General features: G+C 41.9%; 1 protein-coding gene and 1 non-coding gene across 3 annotated transcripts in view; one reads left to right on the top strand and one right to left on the bottom strand.

Moving 5' to 3' along the window:
- The window catches only part of MICOS10 (mitochondrial contact site and cristae organizing system subunit 10), a 43,978-nt gene extending 27,921 nt beyond the window's left edge, over nt 1-16,057 (bottom strand). The window contains exon 1 of one of the 2 annotated variants that reach the window (XM_066372036.1): nt 15,905-16,057. In XM_066372036.1, coding sequence (XP_066228133.1) covers nt 15,905-15,968 — 64 coding nt within the window. In that variant the 5' untranslated portion in view covers nt 15,969-16,057. The remainder of the gene's footprint in view (nt 1-15,904) is intronic. The other variant, XM_066372037.1, reaches the window with a different exon arrangement.
- Nucleotides 2,452-2,527, top strand: TRNAA-CGC (transfer RNA alanine (anticodon CGC)). Its single transcript has one exon. It is a non-coding gene; the product is annotated as a tRNA-Ala (tRNA).
- Nucleotides 16,058-19,213: the final 3,156 nt, after the last annotated feature.

The following is a 19,213-nucleotide window of genomic DNA, read 5'->3' as shown; positions in this document are numbered from 1 at the left end:
CTGGTCGCGGCAGAGCGTCGCCCCCTGGTGGGCGTGCCGGGTGGATCCCAGTCGGGCGCATGCGGGAGTCTGACTGTCTCTCCCCGTTTCCAGCTTCAGAAAAATACAAAAATAAAAAAAAATAAATAATAATAGGCCTGACCTGTGGTGGCACAGTGGATAAAGCGTTGACCTGGGAATGCTGAGGTCGCTGGTTCAAAACCCTGGGCCTGCCTGGTCAAGGCACATATGGGAGTTGAAGCTTCCTGCTCCTCCCCCCCTTCTCTCTCTCTCTCTCTCTCAATCTCTCTCTCTCTCCTCTAAAAAAATGAATAAATAAATAAAAATAATTAAAAAATAATAATAATAATAAAAAGAATAGTCCCACTAGGTGACTCAGAAACTGTGGGACACAGGAGGCATCCAGCCAACAAGCACCCACCTGAAGCCCTCTTGTACTACCATACTTACAGTAATTCAAATTAGGCTAAGGCAGCATCCTAAGGTCTCCTTGGGCCTAAAAAAGGGAAGGGTCAAAGGTTCTGAGTCATTTGTTTCTTAATAAAAAGCTTAAAATCAATATCCCAAAAATGAGCTTTAGGGTGGCATAATTTTGGTCCCTTCAGTCCTGCCTTTGAAACTTTAAATAATAAAGTTTCCCATTCCAGAAACTAAGTTGGTAGATTGCTCCAAATTTCACTGATTCAATCATTCAGCTCTGAGAGTAAGTCAGTTCAGTTAAATGTGTTGAGTCTCATTTCAGGAGGTGGTGATGCCCCTGAGCTCCCAACGTGAGGCCTATAGTGTATATGCAAGCAATCGGGTATGAAGAAAAAAAAAAGATTAATGATCAGAGCAAATTATAAACCAGTTTCTGATTCCGTAAGGCTGTCAGTCAAGAAGATTCTGGATGTAAGGCTACGAGTTTCTGCTGAATGAAGCCTGGCAGTGACTACCTAACAGAGTCTCTTCGTCTGGAGTTTGAAGGGCCCTGACAATGCCATTAGGTGTCCCAGTGAATTCTGCATGGCTCACACTGCATTGAAACCGAGACGGCTTAAGTATGAGCTGTTGTGGCAATTCTTCTTAGGTTTATATTATGTCCTTTAGCTGCAATTTGCAATTCCAAGGCTCAGAAAAGTTTTAGTTCTTAACAATTCCAAGTCCAAGGATAGGAAAAAAAATGAAACATTAGTTCAGAGGGATATAGCCAAATATTTAAGGAAACTAGAAAAATTCAGGACTTAGTCCAGTTTATAGGTGAAAAATAAAATATGAAAGACAATGAACTGAACTAGAGTCTTAATATCCATAACTGGGTATTACAGAGTCTATGGAAACACACTTTCTCTCCCTAAAGTCACCCTCATTTTTCAAAGATAATCAAATTAATAGAACTGCTTTTCTTAAGATAGCAAAGGAAGAGGGAAGGGTATTTATAAACAAATATATCTCTTCCTACTAAAGGACCAAATCATATGAGAACTTTGTATTAAGATATTACTCGCCCTGGCCGGTTGGCTCAGCGGTAGAGCGTCGGCCTGGCGTGCGGAGGACCTGGGTTCGATTCCTGGCCAGGGCACACAGGAGAAGCACCCATTTGCTTCTCCACACCCCCCCTCCTTCCTCTCTGTCTCTCTCTTCCCCTCCTGCAGTCAAGGCTCCATTGGAGCAAAGATGGCCTGGGCGCTGGGGATGGTTCCTTGGCCTCTGCCCCAGGCACTAGAGTGGCTCTGGTCACGGCAGAGCGACGCCCCGGAGGGGCAGAGCATCGCCCCCTGGTGGGCAGAGCATCGCCCCTGGTGGGTGTGCCGGGTGGATCCCGGTCGGGCGCATGCGGGAGTCTGTCTGACTGTCTCTCCCCGTTTCCAGCTTCAGAAAAATACAAAAAAAAAAAAAAAAGATATTACTCAAGCCTGACTAGGCAGTGGCGCAGTGGATAGAGTGGAGGACTCAGGTTCAAGACCCCGAGGTCGCCAGCTTGAGCACGGGTTCATCTGGTTTGAGCAAAGCTCACCAGCTTGGACCCAAGGTCACTGGCTCGAGCAAGGGGCTACTCAGTCTGCTGAAGGCCCACAGTCAAGGTGCATATGAGAAAACAATCAATGAACAACTAAGGTGTCTCAACGAAAAACTGATGATTGATGCTTCTCATCTCTCTCCGTTCCTGTCTGTCCCTATCTATCCTTCTCTCTGTCTCTGTTTAAAAAAAAAAAAAAAAAGTATTACTCAAGCCTTAGAGTAAGAGATCCTTGTAGAACACGTTTTAAAAGAACCACTGCCTATCTCTGGCCAATGGTATGGTTGAAAAAGCATTGTTACAGATCACCAAGGTCACCAGTTCGAGCCCAGATCAGAAAAAGTATGAAAAGCAATTAATGGGTGCACGATTACTTGGAACAACAAGTTGATACTTCTCCATCTCTCTCTCTCCCCCCTTTCTTCTCTCTCAAAAACAAACAAACAAACAAGGCCCTGGCCAGTTGGCTCAGTGGTAGAGCATCGGCCCCGCGTGTGGAAGTCCCGGGTTCAATTCCCGGCCAGGGCACACAGGGGAAGCACCCATCTGCTTCTTCACCCCTCCCCCTCTCCTTCCTCTCTGTCTCTCTCTTCCCCTCCTGCAGTCAAGGCTCCGTTGGAGCAGAGTTGGCCTGGGCCCTAAGGATGGTTCCATGGCGCCTCAGACGCTAGAATGGCTCCAGCTGCAACAGAGCAATGCCCCAGATGGGCAGAGCATCACCCCCTGGTGGGCATGCCAGGTGGATCCCAGTAGGGCTCATGCGGGAGTCTGTCTGACTGCTTCCCTGCTTCTAACTTCGGAAAAAAAAGAAACAAAAAAACCCCAAACAAAACAAAAACAAAACCCACTGCCTCAAGTACATGCCTACAAGAACATCTGTGCAACATCTAAGCCAAACATGAGCAATTAAAATAGTCATTTTTTCAGCAAACCAGTGGGGAAAGAACAAGGCTTTAGCCAGAGAAGTGCTCACAGAGGGAGCTGTCCTTTCACCTTGGCTTCCCATCTCTATCAAGGTAGCAAGTATAAAATTATCAAAATATAGCATATCCCTTTCTTCCCTGCTTTAATCTTCTAAAAAAGAAAAAAGAAAAAAACACAAAGAAAACCTCTATCTGTCTTTTGACAGGCTGCCATTCCAAGTCTCCAGTCCCTTCAGAAGTACCAGAAAAGCACATAGCCAAAGAGGTTTAAAAAGTCCTATTTCCTCACTGCTTTAAGGAACAGGAACTAATAACACTCACTACACGAAAGAGTCCATCGCCATAGTCTCATAGGCCATTCAGACTAAATAAAGCCTCCCATGCTTCTCTTATGCTCTATCTCTAAGTCTATCACTAAAGGGACAACCACCTCAAAATCTGAACTTAGCTCACTGCTCAAAATTACCCCCCCCCCCATTTTTTTGTTTAAGTGAGAGGAGGGGAAATAAAAAGACTCCTGCATGCGCCCCAACAGGGATCCACTTGGCAACCCGCACCTGGGGCCAATGTTCGAAACAACTGAGCTATCCTCAGTGCCCCCTGCCACACTCAAAGCAACTGAGCCACTGGCTGAGAAAGGGGAAGAGAGAGAGAAGAGGGAAAGAGAGGGGAAGAGAGAGAGAAGAGGAGAGAGAGGAGAAGAGAAACAGATGGTCGTTTTTCATCTGTTCCCTGACCGAGGATCAAACCCAGGACGTCCACACACCAGGCCAACGCTCTATCCACTGGGCCAACTGGCCAAGGCCTAAAAACCCCCTTTCAACTTCTCTATTATCATTCTCAAATTCAACTATGTAAGCAGAAAAGCAACCAAAATCATGACCATTTTTCTTCCCATAGTCTCACTACTGCCTTACTAAATCCTATACGTTATTTAGTATCAATAAAGGGCACACACACCCCCTCCTGTTTTACTTCCAAATTCTGGTGAATGGCGTTACCACTTACCCAAGCTCTAACCCTGGAGTCATCTTGATGAGAAATAAAGATGAGGCTAAGATAATCAATTGGTGAGAAAATTAAAAAGAAAACCCAACATTTGCATTCCTACTATGTTGTCACTGTGCTAGCCTAGGAAGTGAGTTATACTATTTCCATAATATAAACAGGGGGCAAAGTCTGGAGTTTCTCAAATATTCCTTTCTGGTCTAAGAGTTCAGACTTTTATCACCTCACATTTACAGTACTGTCTGTCTCCTCTGCTCTAAATTTGTTCTGAGTAAAACACTGCCAGAACAATCATATGAAAATTTTGTAATATCATATCAATTCCCTGTTGAGAGAAGTGAAATGCCTTCTGCTTTTCTATTTGCCCACTGACTGGCCCGGAGCTCAATAAATATTTGTTTAAAACCATCCATGATTCCCCTCCAGCCTACATGTAATGAGCTCTGGAAGCAGAAAGTAATAATAGATTTCATGTAAGATAGAGGCATTTGGATCTACAGAATGCATGTGAAAAAGCCAAAGGTGACTCAAAAGCCTTAAAGACAAAGTGGAAGCTCTCCTAGATGTTTCACAGTCCTGACTCTGCCCAAATCAGCCTTCTTTAGGGAACAGTGGTGCTGAAATCACAATGCCTGGATTCTAACCTAGCTCCTCCACTTTTAGCTACTTAACCTTTACTTACATGCTTCAATTTGCTCCACTATGTAAGTTCAACCAGGCCTCTGCTCAAATTCTTCTATCCTGCCTGACTATCCAAGTCCAAGTCTTTCTCCAAAGGTCAGCTGAAGGCCCATTGCCCTTGTAAACTCTTAACTGGATGAACTACTTGATTTATAATAGCACTATAGCAAAAAGGGTCTGAATCATTCATTTTCATTTTTATCTGTAATCATACATCACTGTGCCTCATTTAATTATTTCACCTATGTATGCCATACCCCCCACCAATGTCCCACTCATGAATGACAATGACACTAAACACTGTCTCACATAATCATCACTGACAAAACAACATTAATATCAACAATTAGTACAACCAGCATTTATTAAATATATAGATACTACGTTAAGTATCTTGTGAACTTTTCTGACCTTCACTCTTTGTAATCCTTTTAGGTAAATCTGTCTCTTCTCATTTAAGGAAGAGACCTTACCCACAGCTACAAAACTACTAAGTATAGGGGTGAAGAGTGAGAATGGGTGATTTTAAATTCATCTCTGCCTCCATTCTTAACTACTCCATGCTATCTAATAATTACTGTGGTATTTCATATCTAGATATTAAATCTTCTCTCTTAAATGTAAGCTGTTAACATTAATAAAAATTGTGTTTCTTTTTTTTAAATTTTTTTTCTTTTATTAATTTTTTAGAGAGGAGAGAGTGAGAGAGAGAGAAGGGGGAGGGAGGAGCAGGAAGCATCAACTCTCACATGTGCCCCGACAAGGCAAGCCCAGGGTTTTGAACCGGTGACCTCAGCGTTCCAGGTCGACGCTTTATCCATTGCGCCACCACAGGTCAAGCAAAAAAAATTGTGTATTTCTTTGATCACTTCCAAAATAACCCATTCTTTTTTTTTTTTTAATTACATTTTATTTATTAAGCAAGGGTGTGGGGGCAGAGTATAGTACATTGAGACACCCCCTTTAACTCTCGCTCTGACCTATTGAGAAGGTCATATAAGCTCTCTGGATCTCAGTTTCTACATCTGCAAAAACAAAAAGTTTGGACTAAAACATGGCTAGGGTCCATTTCAGATATGATGTTTTATGGTTTTAAGTGACTTGAACAGACCAATGATAGCACAGAAATTAGCATTTCATAGGGATTTTAAGGGAACAGTGAACTTGGTCTCTGAACCCCCGATCAACATTCAGTTTCTACACATGTAATTGCTTAGGTCTTGAGTTCTCATGTATTTACACATTTTTTATGACTTCATACCTTAAAAGAAAATGAGGGTGGCTAAATTTCCACAGAACTCCAAATCAAGTGGGGAAAAATTTTCTTGAATAAGGAAGAGTTCTCTTAATGAGAATAGTCACTAAATCAGGCTCAGATTTTAGACACTATATTAAGTAACACAAGTCACAGGCAGAATGTGTCTCTGGTTTGGAGAACCACAAAATACAGTGAAGCAGTCCTGAGATACACACACACACACATGCTCACATGCACATACACATAGTTATAATTGAAGGAAGCATCTTCTTCAGTCCGTGCATTCTGCTTTGGGGCCCAGAGCATGGCTCTTCTATCTATAAAGCACTAGTTCTCTTCTGTGACCAGTTTTGCCTCCCAGGGGACACTGGGTGATGTCTGGACGCATTTCTGATTGTCATGACAGGAGGTGCTACTGGTCTGTCTTTTTGGAGGGGGGAAGATGTTTCATCTTTGCCAGGGTCCAGCCCCGGGGGGGATCCAGGGGTCCCACAGGAAGAGACGGCGTCGGCGAAAATCGAGTGAGAGAGCCGAATTCTTTTCTTTCTCTTTATTCTCTAGTTAGCATTTACTGCCAGGCATCTCTACCAAATGCTAGTACAGCTCCTTTTTTATACACACACACCAAGTTACAATTACATGGTATTAATCATTGCTTCTGTTTCACTATGTTTACATGTTTCCAGATAACAGTTAGTTTATATCTGTAAACTACAAATCAGGTGGTAAATCATTCAAAGTACAACTAAAAAATAACTTGAATAGCGACAACATCGGTAAAAGCTTTTAAAGGATTAGTACTAACTAATAACTCAACTTTACTGTTGTTTGTGAGTCAAGGGGCAGAGAGAGATTAACAGACAAAATCATTAAGGACTAGCAAATGACCACCGCTTGCTCAGGCAAATGGCCTTGAGTTTATGCAGTGTCCTAACTTTCCTCACAAGATAACAAAAGGCTTGCCCATTGAGAAATTGACTTAATATTAAGAGTAACTTTTACTTAAAGATATATAGAGTGCACTCGCAAGATAGCTTAGTAGCAACATAATTTCAGAAGACATTAATTGCTATTGCTTCTATGGATGCCCCCTGCCATACCTCTCATTATCAGAAGAAAGAATTTTTGGGAAAGTTTATAAATCTCATGAGTGTCTCACTGAGAAAGTCCAGCAACTGCCTTCAGTCATAAAACAATTCTCTTAGCAAAACATCCTTTTCTTGCTGACTGCATTCCTATCCCAGGCCATGCAACAGGCCATTCCATAACACCTTATCTAAGATTCTATTGTCTGGTTAAACTTTATTTATTTACTATATTCATACACTAGCTAAGTTCTGGCTATATTCTTTCTAACATGATTAATAATAAGAAATTCTCCTACAAACTTAACCCTTTACGAGGGATATCATAGCCAGCCTCTTATGTTTATGAGCCCAGTTCAAGGGGCTTACAGGCTTTTCTGTGGAACTTACACCTTCTGTCTCATTTCCAAAGAAATTACTACAAATCTACAGGGAAAGTACGGTACTATTATCCCTGTGCCACAAATAATAGCACACACCCAGAAAAAGGGGGGATATAAGGCCAGATTAATTCAAAAGATTAAAGGGGGAAGTATCGTGCCTTTCCTTGCGGTGACTTTGTCAACCCGCAGCTGTTGGTCTTTACTGCGGTGACTCTATCTTCTTTTGCTGTGACTTTGTCAGCCAGCAGTTGTGGATCTTCTTCTGCTGTGACCTAGTTAGCCAGCATTAGTGGATCGGCTCCCGACATCTCCCCCTTTTTTATTATTTAAATAAAGCTTTTGTATTTTCACCGTTGTTTCTCTGAGATTGCTGTTTAAGAGTCGGAACATGACTGGAAGGACAAGAAGAGTGATAATTGCCACAGCTATTATTATGCCTATATCAGTAGCCAGAGAGGTCAGGCCATGTATAGAAAACATACTTTTAATGTTTTCAACAAATTGATCAGCTACTTCTGAGGCAGAGACTAAAGAGCCTGAATGTCCTAAGTTTTGTATCTGCTGATGTAATTCCCTCAAATCTAAACTAATATCACTATTATTCCATACACCTAACAAATGATTCTGTACATTATTCCATGCTATGATAGACTGATTGTATTCTAAAGGAGTCACACATATCCACCTGAATCCTGCATGGCATCTAAGAGTCATTCTAGCTTTCATAGCGAACAGCTCATTACATATGTGAATAAAAGCCTCCTCTAAAGCATTCACTTTCAATTCTAACTTCCTATCTATAGTCTCCTGTACTGCTAATGCAAGAGATATATTACGAGATAAACTATCCACATGATTTGCAGTGTGAACTGATTGAGCTAAAGCAGTGGTGGAAGCAGCTACAGATCCTATAATAGCAATAAGAGCAGTAATTCCCAAAATCAATTCAGCAACAAATCGCTTTCCTCGATGGTGAGCAAGCGCTTCAGAAGCAGCCTGTAGTGCATGCAACCCTGGGTCATCATACCAAGGCTGAGACAAACTAACAGGTAACATCACATAAGGTGGCTGCCGCAAAATAAACATAACTTGAGCTTTGGTGTCATATGATAGACAGTTTGTTAAAACACAGCGAGAGCAGGAAATGCTAAACATAGAATTATAAGTACTAACAGAAAGATTACTGTCCATTGTAGCAATCAAGAGTACATAAGGAGCCTGTACACAAGCCTGAACAAAAATATTCTGAACTGGATAAGGGTAAGGCCTAACCAAATATGCTGGTGCAGCAGCTGCAATTAGCTGCCAAAGCTTTGTTTGATACCTGGTGGTTAATTTATCCTGATAAGTCAGCTGTGCAGGTATCCATCCAGCAGACTGCCAACGTGTGACAATTTTATTTAAAGGATTATATTTATCTGACCAACTGTAATCGTCTCTCATTTTCTGCACTAATTTTCTATAATCATATTCAGAATAAGGACTAGACCAATCTTGTACAGTGAAATTAACAGCATATGCAGTATAATTCATATAATTGTAATATGCACATTCTTGCCATGGGGGAAAACCAAATCTATTCTCTACAGACCACCAGTAAGGCTCTTGAGTTGCCTTTTTTGGAGGATAAAGTTTACATGGGTGAAATCCCTTAGGAGGCAATGTAACAGGATTATACTCATGGGTGTCAGGGCCTCCAGGCATTAAAATTGTGAGAGACCATAAGTCTCTTGTTGGGTGTCCAGGTTTATTACTTTTAGGAGAGTCAGTCAAAATAGTCTTAAGTGTAGTAGGAAAACACCCAGAAATCTTGTGAGTATTATTAAACATAAAACATATAGGTACCTTATCCGTTTTTCCATGAAATGAGAAATTTGAATTAGTTTTATGCATAATAAAAGAACTACATGATCCTCCTAAAAACTTAGTATGATTATTAAACACAGGTATATCATCTCCTCCCCAAGTAACAGGCTTAACTAATGGTGGATTTGGAATATAAGCCCAATAAGATTTGTTTTGTCCAGTAGCCTCAACATTAAGTACCTGAATTGAAAGTACAGCTAGCATAGCAATAAACATATTAACAGGGTTACGCTCTATATTTTGTTGACGACAAATTGAATCAGCCCTTTCAGACAACGCCTTCAACTGGCCCCAGGTTGGTGGGTTGACAGTTCGAGTAGAGCGAGCCATCCGTTGATAGGGAGGTCGTCTAGCTCCCTGTAGTGACAATCGCTGTATCCCTCGAGTAACAGGATTATACAAAGAGTTCCTTGATGGCGTTTGCTGGAAAGTCACTGGTGATGCGGGTGGCACAGGAGTCTCCTTCTGGCTGGGAGGGGGCAGCAGATTTCTAGAAGTCTTAGTGGGATAAATTACTGATTGTCTTTTTAGAAATTGCAGCAGTGGGCAAGCAGGAAGATGAAATAAAACCTGCCCTGTAAAATTACTAAAAGCAATCTGAATTTAGATTCACAAATTTTTGACAAAGCGTGGGACTGTTTTTCATTTCCTGGGGCAATACCTTCCACTGATATTTCTCATAAGGTTGTTTAAAATTTTCTGATGGCAGACTAAATGCAAACCTTCGACAATCCTGTGTAGCTAATGGTATAGTAAAAAAGCAATTCTGTAAATCTATAACAATTACACTGTAGCCATGAGGCACCGCAACTGGTGAGGGGTTTAAGGGTTCTTATTTACCTATATAAATCATTTCCGTATATCTGGAACTATTTAGAAAAAGACAAAACAGCGTTATTAGCTGGATCAAACAAAAGAGGGTAAAAGTTTGCAGAAGAAACAGGTTCAGCATCTCCTGTAGGATTCCAGCATCTCTCAGCTGTTGAATAATTCTGTATATCAGCATTTAAAAGAAATTTTTTAAAGTAAGAAGCACGATAAAGAAGATTTGCAGGAGTTTCAGTATACGAGTTTTCTATATTCATAAAAACATTTCTACTCTATTAATTAACAGGCAATTTAAAGAACACGTTAAAGCTGGAAAATTCTAGTGTGACTTTTATTATTTTTCTATAGTAAAAAATTCTACACCTTTGTTAGGCAAATCTACTCTGCTTCATGCTCTGCAGCAGCAGCAAGCAGCCTGAAGCTTGAAGCAGTTTAGTCAAAATTAACAAGTTTTTAGGATTTATATTTTATACTATTTAAATTTAAATGAGCGCGCTTTACTTGTTTCAATTAAAATTATAAATTTGTAGGGATGATATTTTTATAATATTAGAGCCGGCATATTCAATTTTTGCATGCAAGAACTTAAAAAATCACATTTAGACAACATTAAACAAAGACCAAACACAAACAAGAATCAGACAAAGTAGACAAATCAGACAGATTAGAGAGAAACCCGGGATTTTAGAGATTAGAATATGACCTGCTTGATTTTTACACAGGGCTATTTTGATTGGAACATATTGGATAGAAACTAAACAGAACTCTCTCTTGAAAAGTTTCAAGAACGGCCGTTTATGAGATTCTGTTTAGCTATATCCAAACAGGTGTTCCCTTTGCCCTCTTTTCAGGCATAGAACAGGAAAGAAATAAAATGAGTTGAGAGAAAGAGGAGAAAAAAAAAAACTGTAATTTTTCCAAACTCTTAAGTTCTTCTATTTTACTAAAGAAAATCAGATAATAACACAACTTTAAAACTCATCTTAGTCTCTAATCATTCTTAAATTCTAATAGCTGCTGCAACCGGCAGCCGAAATCCCTCCATTTCAACCCCCACAAGAGGCTTGCTTCTCATATTTTGCATGGAGGCATGGGTGGTTCAGTGGTAGAACTCCCGCCTGCCACGCGGGAGGCCCGAGTGAGGTCTGAGACAGACTGGAGTTGACAAATGGATTCAGGCTGGCCCCAATTGTTATCGGGGCCTGAGGCTGGCCCCCTTGCCAGTTTCCCTGATTGCTACTTTGATTACTTGTCAGATTTAAATTATGTGGGGGCTGCCATTCTATTCCTAACTTTGGTCCTAATGGCTGTCCGTTTTTGTGAAATTTAGAATGGCACTGCTTTGCCCAATGATATCCTTTTTGACAGCGTGGACACAAAGTCTTAGGCAATGGGACATTATTATTAGTATTATTAATTATGGGAGCTGTCCCTTGCACTCCTGGGCCTGTTTGCCCACTCTTGTTAGGGCATTGTCGGCTAAAGTGGCCCGTTTGATTACAAGTAAAGCAAGTAAGACTTCCCTTAGAGGAAGCTTCATTGACAGAAGGCATTTTTCCTTGATACATAGTCTTAATAAATTGAGGATACGTTTCTCCTTTTAAAGCTGCAGCAATAGTTACTCCCTGAACAAAAGCAGGATTTACATCCTGACAGGCTTTGATGAAATCTCCTATCGTTCCTTCTCTCCTCACTGACCGCAACATAGCCTGGCAAGTGGAATTAGCATTTTCATAAGCCAACTGTTTAATTATAATATCTCCTGCCGCCTCATTTGAAATAACTCTTCTTACTGCTTGAATCAACCGAGCAACAAACTCCTCATAAGGTTCATCACCTTTCTGTTTTACTCCTACCACAGTAACATCTCCACCAGACAAAGCTGGCAACTTTCTCCAAGCTGATATAGCACAACCATTCACTTGTATCAAAGCCGGTTTAGAAAGTTTTAACTGTTCACTAACATCAGCAAATTCTCCTTCTCCCGTAATCATTTCTCTAATCACAGGATTATGAGTCCTCCGATTCCTAACTGCCTGTTGTTTAGCTTGCTCCTCATATTCAGCTCTCCAAAGGAGATAATTTCCTCCAGACAAACAAGCTTTAGCCACTTGTTCCCAATCATAAGGAGTCATCCAATTATGAGAAACTGTTTCCACCAAAGACATAGTATAAGGAGAGGTGGGTCCATATTGACTGCAAGCCATTTTCAACTCTTTCAATAATTTATAAGAAAGCGGCTCCCATGTAGGATCCTCCTCATCAAATTCACCAGCCACAGCCACAGGGAAACATAATGCCAAATCAGTTTCCCCTTGGTCGCAAGAAGCTTGAATTGCCTTCTGCAACCCTGTTAACCCAGATGATTTTTTCTTTTCATTATCATCTGGTGATTGTACTGGTAGAGGCAAAGACATTTTAATAGCCTTATTTTCATCCTTTTTGTCAGTCTTGGAGGAATATAATATGGGCAAGACTGTTTTTGACTTCCAATCCTCATTATCCCTATTATTTTTAGCTGCCTCATCTTCTAATTCAGCCTCATCTGTTGGAGATAAAAAATTTTCACTATCATCCTGATGTTTACTTAATTTTAAAGAGGCCATAGCATGATTTGTAGTATCTTGAGACTGCCTTTTACTTCTAATTAACGGAGTCTCTTCTTTTGGAGGAGCAGTTGCCTTAGAAAGTTTATGCATCTCATGTTCTGGATTTAAGGCATCTTTAATCAAGCTCCATAAAGCAACTGTATCAACTGGGACCTTTTCTGGTCCATGTACCTCATAATAAAGTTTTAAATCTTCTCCAACTTGAACCTATTCCTCGAAATCAAGCGTTCCCTCATCTGGAAACCATGGAGAACATTTTTGTATGAATTTCATAAAACGAGCTACTTGTTTAGAGGAAACATTAACTCCTTTTTGGGAAAGTGTATACTTAATGACTTTTATAAAGAGTCTTCTTTCTTTAGACTCAGTATGGCCCATGACTTCTCAAAATCTTAAGTTCTGAAATTCTCCACCTATCCTCACCCTGTCTTTCTTACAGGGGGGTCTGCAGCACCCTGAGTGGAGTCCTAGCCGTCCCGAGACAACGAGGGGGGATTACCTGTAGGTCCCTGTTCGGGCGCCAAATGCCAGGGTCCAGCCCCGGGGGGGATCCAGGGGTCCCACAGGAAGAGACGGCGTCGGCGAAAATCGAGTGAGAGAGCCGAATTCTTTTCTTTCTCTTTATTCTCTAGTTAGCATTTACTGCCAGGCATCTCTACCAAATGCTAGTACAGCTCCTTTTTTATACACACACACCAAGTTACAATTACATGGTATTAATCATTGCTTCTGTTTCACTATGTTTACATGTTTCCAGATAACAGTTAGTTTATATCTGTAAACTACAAATCAGGTGGTAAATCATTCAAAGTACAACTAAAAAATAACTTGAATAGCGACAACATCGGTAAAAGCTTTTAAAGGATTAGTACTAACTAATAACTCAACTTTACTGTTGTTTGTGAGTCAAGGGGCAGAGAGAGATTAACAGACAAAATCATTAAGGACTAGCAAATGACCACCGCTTGCTCAGGCAAATGGCCTTGAGTTTATGCAGTGTCCTAACTTTCCTCACAAGATAACAAAAGGCTTGCCCATTGAGAAATTGACTTAATATTAAGAGTAACTTTTACTTAAAGATATATAGAGTGCACTCGCAAGATAGCTTAGTAGCAACATAATTTCAGAAGACATTAATTGCTATTGCTTCTATGGATGCCCCCTGCCATACCTCTCATTATCAGAAGAAAGAATTTTTGGGAAAGTTTATAAATCTCATGAGTGTCTCACTGAGAAAGTCCAGCAACTGCCTTCAGTCATAAAACAATTCTCTTAGCAAAACATCCTTTTCTTGCTGACTGCATTCCTATCCCAGGCCATGCAACAGGCCATTCCATAACACCTTATCTAAGATTCTATTGTCTGGTTAAACTTTATTTATTTACTATATTCATACACTAGCTAAGTTCTGGCTATATTCTTTCTAACATGATTAATAATAAGAAATTCTCCTACAAACTTAACCCTTTACGAGGGATATCATAGCCAGCCTCTTATGTTTATGAGCCCAGTTCAAGGGGCTTACAGGCTTTTCTGTGGAACTTACACCTTCTGTCTCATTTCCAAAGAAATTACTACAAATCTACAGGGAAAGTACGGTACTATTATCCCTGTGCCACAAATAATAGCACACACCCAGAAAAAGGGGGGATATAAGGCCAGATTAATTCAAAAGATTAAAGGGGGAAGTATCGTGCCTTTCCTTGCGGTGACTTTGTCAACCCGCAGCTGTTGGTCTTTACTGCGGTGACTCTATCTTCTTTTGCTGTGACTTTGTCAGCCAGCAGTTGTGGATCTTCTTCTGCTGTGACCTAGTTAGCCAGCATTAGTGGATCGGCTCCCGACACATCTTCTACGAAAAGATCACCTGGTGCTCCATTTTAGTGTCTACACTTTGTATTCTCTGCTTCCCATCTCCTTCTCCTGCACAAACTGGCTTTTCCTTCACCATTCCACCATTTTGGCTGCCTCCTCCACATGGCCTCCCTGCCCTGCTACAACATGGGCTCTTCCTCTTTACAAGAAGGTGGTCACTCTCTCTCCAAAATAACCCATTCTTAATAAGCGATTCACACTTAAGCCTTTACATAAACTTATTTGTCACAACTCTGTGAGGTAGTAATAATTTTTATTTCCAATTTACAAATGACAGAGAAGGTAAATAACTTGCCCATAATCACACAGCTGGTAAGCAGTGAATTCAAGGGTGAAGTGGTACCTGTGATATATTACTTCATTTATTCACTCTTCTCAACTAGTTTTATTAAGCACTCTTCCAGAGGTTGAGGATATAGCAGTGAGTAAACCAAAAACATCCCTGCTCTCATGGAGCTTGCAATCTTATCTCTTTTCCTCTATTTCCACTCAAGGGATACTCTTAAGATTGCCATAGAAAAGTGTCAAAATTTGTTTTAATAAATATTAGTATGGAAGAAAGAGCATGATTCTTAAAGCCAAAAAACCTGGGATAAATTCTCAACTTTGCCATTTATGAGACCTTGGGCAAATAGCCTCGCCTCTCAATGCTGACCTGTGCGAGGTAGTCCTTAGTATTCGCTCAGTAAAGGAATTTCCCTCTTTCCCCTTCCCTCCATGCAGTGCCTTCATGATGTGTACCGCCCCCAAACATATGTTAAAAGGCCACACGGAGTTACATGAAGGACTGCAAAATGGCCAATGCCTTCCTCTCCAGGGCAATTCTCATTCCAAATCACCATTCCGGTGTCTCCGGTTTCAGGCCCCAGACTACTCGGACGCCCACTAATCAGCTTACAACTCGGCAACGACAGCAACTCACGTTAGGGCCTGGCAGCGCCTAAAACGTGCTCCGATGACCTTCTTTAGAAGGTACTTTTGCTTCATCTCGGGTGGGATGTGCCCTCCTAACCAGGCTCCTCTCTGCGGGCGGGAGACATGGCCCCAGGGAGCCTTTCGAGCCTCTGACACAATATTGTGCCCTACATACCGTTTTTCACTCGAAGAACTCAGCGCCTCTCCTGCCACCTGCCAACCCAACCCCCACCTCCTCGGGGCTGCAACTCCACTCCTCTCCCTCGAGCGCGGCCGAGGCTTCCCTGGCCCTGGTGCCCCGCCGCCCGAGTGACCTACCGCCGGGGCTCGGGCAGCTCGCGCTGGCCGGATGGGCTAGGACAGGCCGGGCGGCCTCACCTCTTACGGAGCTTCCCTTCCGCCCTCCAGGTCAGCGGAGCCTTGAGCTGGCGGCCCGACTCCGGAGGGGCCAGCCCGGAGTGAGAAGCCCCTTACCTATCTTGACGACCGTATCCGCTAAGCACCGGTCCCACTTCCTGCCGAGGTCTGAGTCCGACATGTTTTCCACCTGGTGCTCCACCTCTCCTTACCGCAGGCCCCGCGCGCCGACTCCAGGCAAGTCTCACGAGAGCTGGCAGCGGTTCCCACGCCCGGAAGACCGGCGTCGGCATGACAGATATCGCGAGATGATCTGACTGCTTCCGTCCTTTCCAGTCTTTTTCAGTTGGTCGTCAAGGTGACGGGTTGCTGAGAGGCCCGAGGTGACCCTGACCTTGGAGCCGCGCCTACCTAAGGGTTGCGAGGCCGACAGGATTCCTAGGTGGCACTCAGAGCTCTGTCTGAAAGGCCCTTTTTACGCACCAGCTCCCGACGTTGGCTCTGAAAAATCTCAGGCAAGTGAGGGCATAGCGCTTTCTTTATTCATTCACTTACCTTCACTAACGCCCACCTGCAGCACTTACATAAAAACTGCTCTGGCAAAGGTCACCTATTACCAGTCAAATGGAGGCTGTTTGAACCTCTATACAGTATTGGCCACAACTGCTTCCAAGTCCTTCTTGATCCTCCTTCTCTCCGCCTTTTCTTTATTCGTTTGGACACCCAGAATACCAGTCTTTCCTAGTCCTCCTCTGACACTTCCCGTTCGGTGTTCTTCCAGGGCTGCTATAGTATTTAATTTCTCTGCCAGCTGCTTAAAGAGTATTGTTGTCTTACAGGGTTCTTTCCACCAATGTTCTTTTCACTCCACACGCCGTCCCTGAGTAACTGCACAGCTGCCAAATTCTACACGTCAAATGTCTTCCCAAGCTTCCCAGTTTTTATATAACCTCCTTGCTGGTGTCACTGTCACTGATTTTAGTCTTCCTTCCAGGTTTTCATCCCCCAGCCTACCAACGAATATCAGTTTGACCACATTATTCCTTTGACTAGAAGCTGTCAATAACAATGACATTCTAAGAACCCTACATTAAGAGACCTTAGAGCCCCCCCTTCATGTTATCACAGGAGCTACTCCTATAAACTGCTATATAGTATTGAAACAGCTCTTTATAGAAGTTTGTATCTGCCAGGAAAACTAGAATCTGCCACTTGCTCAACTTGCACACTCCCAGTTCAGAGCACAATGCCTCAAGCAGTAAGATCTATGAAAGATTTGTTGAGCCTGACCAGGTGGTGGCACAGTGGATAGAGCTTTGGTCTGGGACGCTGAGGACCCAGGTTTAAAACCCTGAGGTTGCTAGCTTGAGCGCAGGCTCACCAGCTTGAGCTCAGGGTTGCCAGCTTGAGCGAGGGATCATAGACATGACCCCATGGTTGCTGACTTGAGCCCAAAGGTCACTGGCTTGAAGCCCAAGGTTGCTGGCATGAGGCCAAGGTCACTGGCTTGAGAAAGGGGGTCACTGGCTTGGCTACAGCAATGAGACACATATGAAAAAGCAATCAATGAACAACTAAAGTACCACAACTACAAGCTGATGCTTCTCATCTCTCCCCTGTCTCCCTCTTACTCACTAAAAAAAAAAAAAAAAAAAAAAAAAAAAAAAAAAAAGATTTGTTGAACTGAATCAAATTTATTCACCCATTTTTTCATCTATCTTTGGCAACTTGAATAGCAGAACTGCTATACCAGCCCTTGATATAATAGAGTCCCCTCTTTCAGAAAGGCTTCTTCCATGGCCACCCTTCTTCCTGCTCTCACCTGAGCTACATATTGGATTGTATGGTAACTGTTTGTGAATCTCCTGGGTGTGATTGTGAGCCCCTTGAGAATGGAGTCTGTGCCATTCCCATATCCACAACTAGCAGAGATCCTAGTATATATTGGGTTTTCAATAAATGCTTTTTGAATGGATATAAATTATTGATTGAGTGAAGAAGAGAAAAAAGTCTTTGTTCTGGAAGAACTTTATAGTGTAGCATTTATGTTGAAATAGAAAAAGAGGTAACATCACTAAATGCCTATCATGTGTCACAAGTAGCACCAGGCATCTCATATAATTTCATTTATCCTCACAGTAGGTTGAGATTAGTATATTTTTACAGATTTGGAAACTGAGTATCAGAGACATTAAGTAATGTGAAAGATACATTATATAGATTTAGAAACTGACAGAGGCATTTTTATTGGATTTGAGAGAGTTGTAAAGTTTTGTGGAAGGTAGAGAGTAAATTACAAAAGTCATCAGAGGCATATGGTATAGCATGAATTCTGGAGCCAGGTTGTCTAGGTTCCGTTCCCAGCTTTGCCATTCCCTAGCTTGGTATCTATTCTTCTCTTTCCACAGTTCCTTCCTCCGTACAATGTTTTGTTCACTGCTGTGTTCCCTGCCTGAGAACATTATCTGACAGAATATCTGCTTGATAAATATATGTTGGTTGAATGAATAAAATAAATGAAAACTCTGGAGTTTTGATAGTTCTTGGAGAACAAAGGCCAATACAAGTGAGAACAATATTTTTTTTAAAAAACCCAGCAATACACACATTATAAATTTTGTTACATTCAAATGTTTAGAAATAGATCTCTCAGTGCTGGAGAAGGAAGTTACAAACATTGAAAAGGGGGAAAGTTTGAAAGAAGTCTTTGCTGTTAGATTAGAATTCAATGTATCCATATGACCTCATGCCCTTTAATATAATAGAGATATAAAAGTGTGTGTGTGTTTCTGATCCTGTTTGCTGAGATGCCCTTAAAGTGATGACACACCAGTAACAATAAGCAAGTCTAGATCTTGGCTCCTTTTTTTTTTCTTTTTTTTGTAATTTAAATGAGAGGAGGGGAGATAGACTACTGCAGGTGCTGGGACCAGAATCCACCTGGTGAACCCTGTCTGGGTCCAATGCTCTGCCCATCTGGAGCTGATGCTCCCAACCAAACTATTTTTAGCTCCTGAGATGGAAGCTCCACAGGGCCATCCTCAGTGCCAGGGGCCAGTGTGCTCGAATCAATCAAGTCATGGCTGCAGGAGGAGAATAGAGAGAGAGAGAGAGAAGGGGGAGGAGGAAGAGGGGAGAAGCAGATGGTCACTTCTCCTGTGTGCCCTGACCAGGAATCAAATCTGGAACTTCCACATGTCAGGTGATATTCCACCACTGAGCCAACTATCCAGGGCTGATCTTGGCTTCTAAATACCATTCTCTACTAAAAGAATCTGGAGCTCCTTTGAAAAATGACTGAGATTCCAGGGCTGGAGCAGAAAAAATATGAGCTGACCCTGGAACAATTTGTTGTGTCACAAAGTAAGGAAGTATTTAAGGATAATAGCGTCATGTCAAGATGTTTCAATAAGTACAATCTGCCTA

Source organism: Saccopteryx leptura, chromosome 3 (assembly GCF_036850995.1).
Source record: "Saccopteryx leptura isolate mSacLep1 chromosome 3, mSacLep1_pri_phased_curated, whole genome shotgun sequence".
NCBI classification, from domain to species: domain Eukaryota; kingdom Metazoa; phylum Chordata; class Mammalia; order Chiroptera; family Emballonuridae; genus Saccopteryx; species Saccopteryx leptura.
The sequence above is the reverse complement of the archived record's forward strand: the minus strand, read 5'-3'. Positions and strand labels throughout refer to the sequence as shown.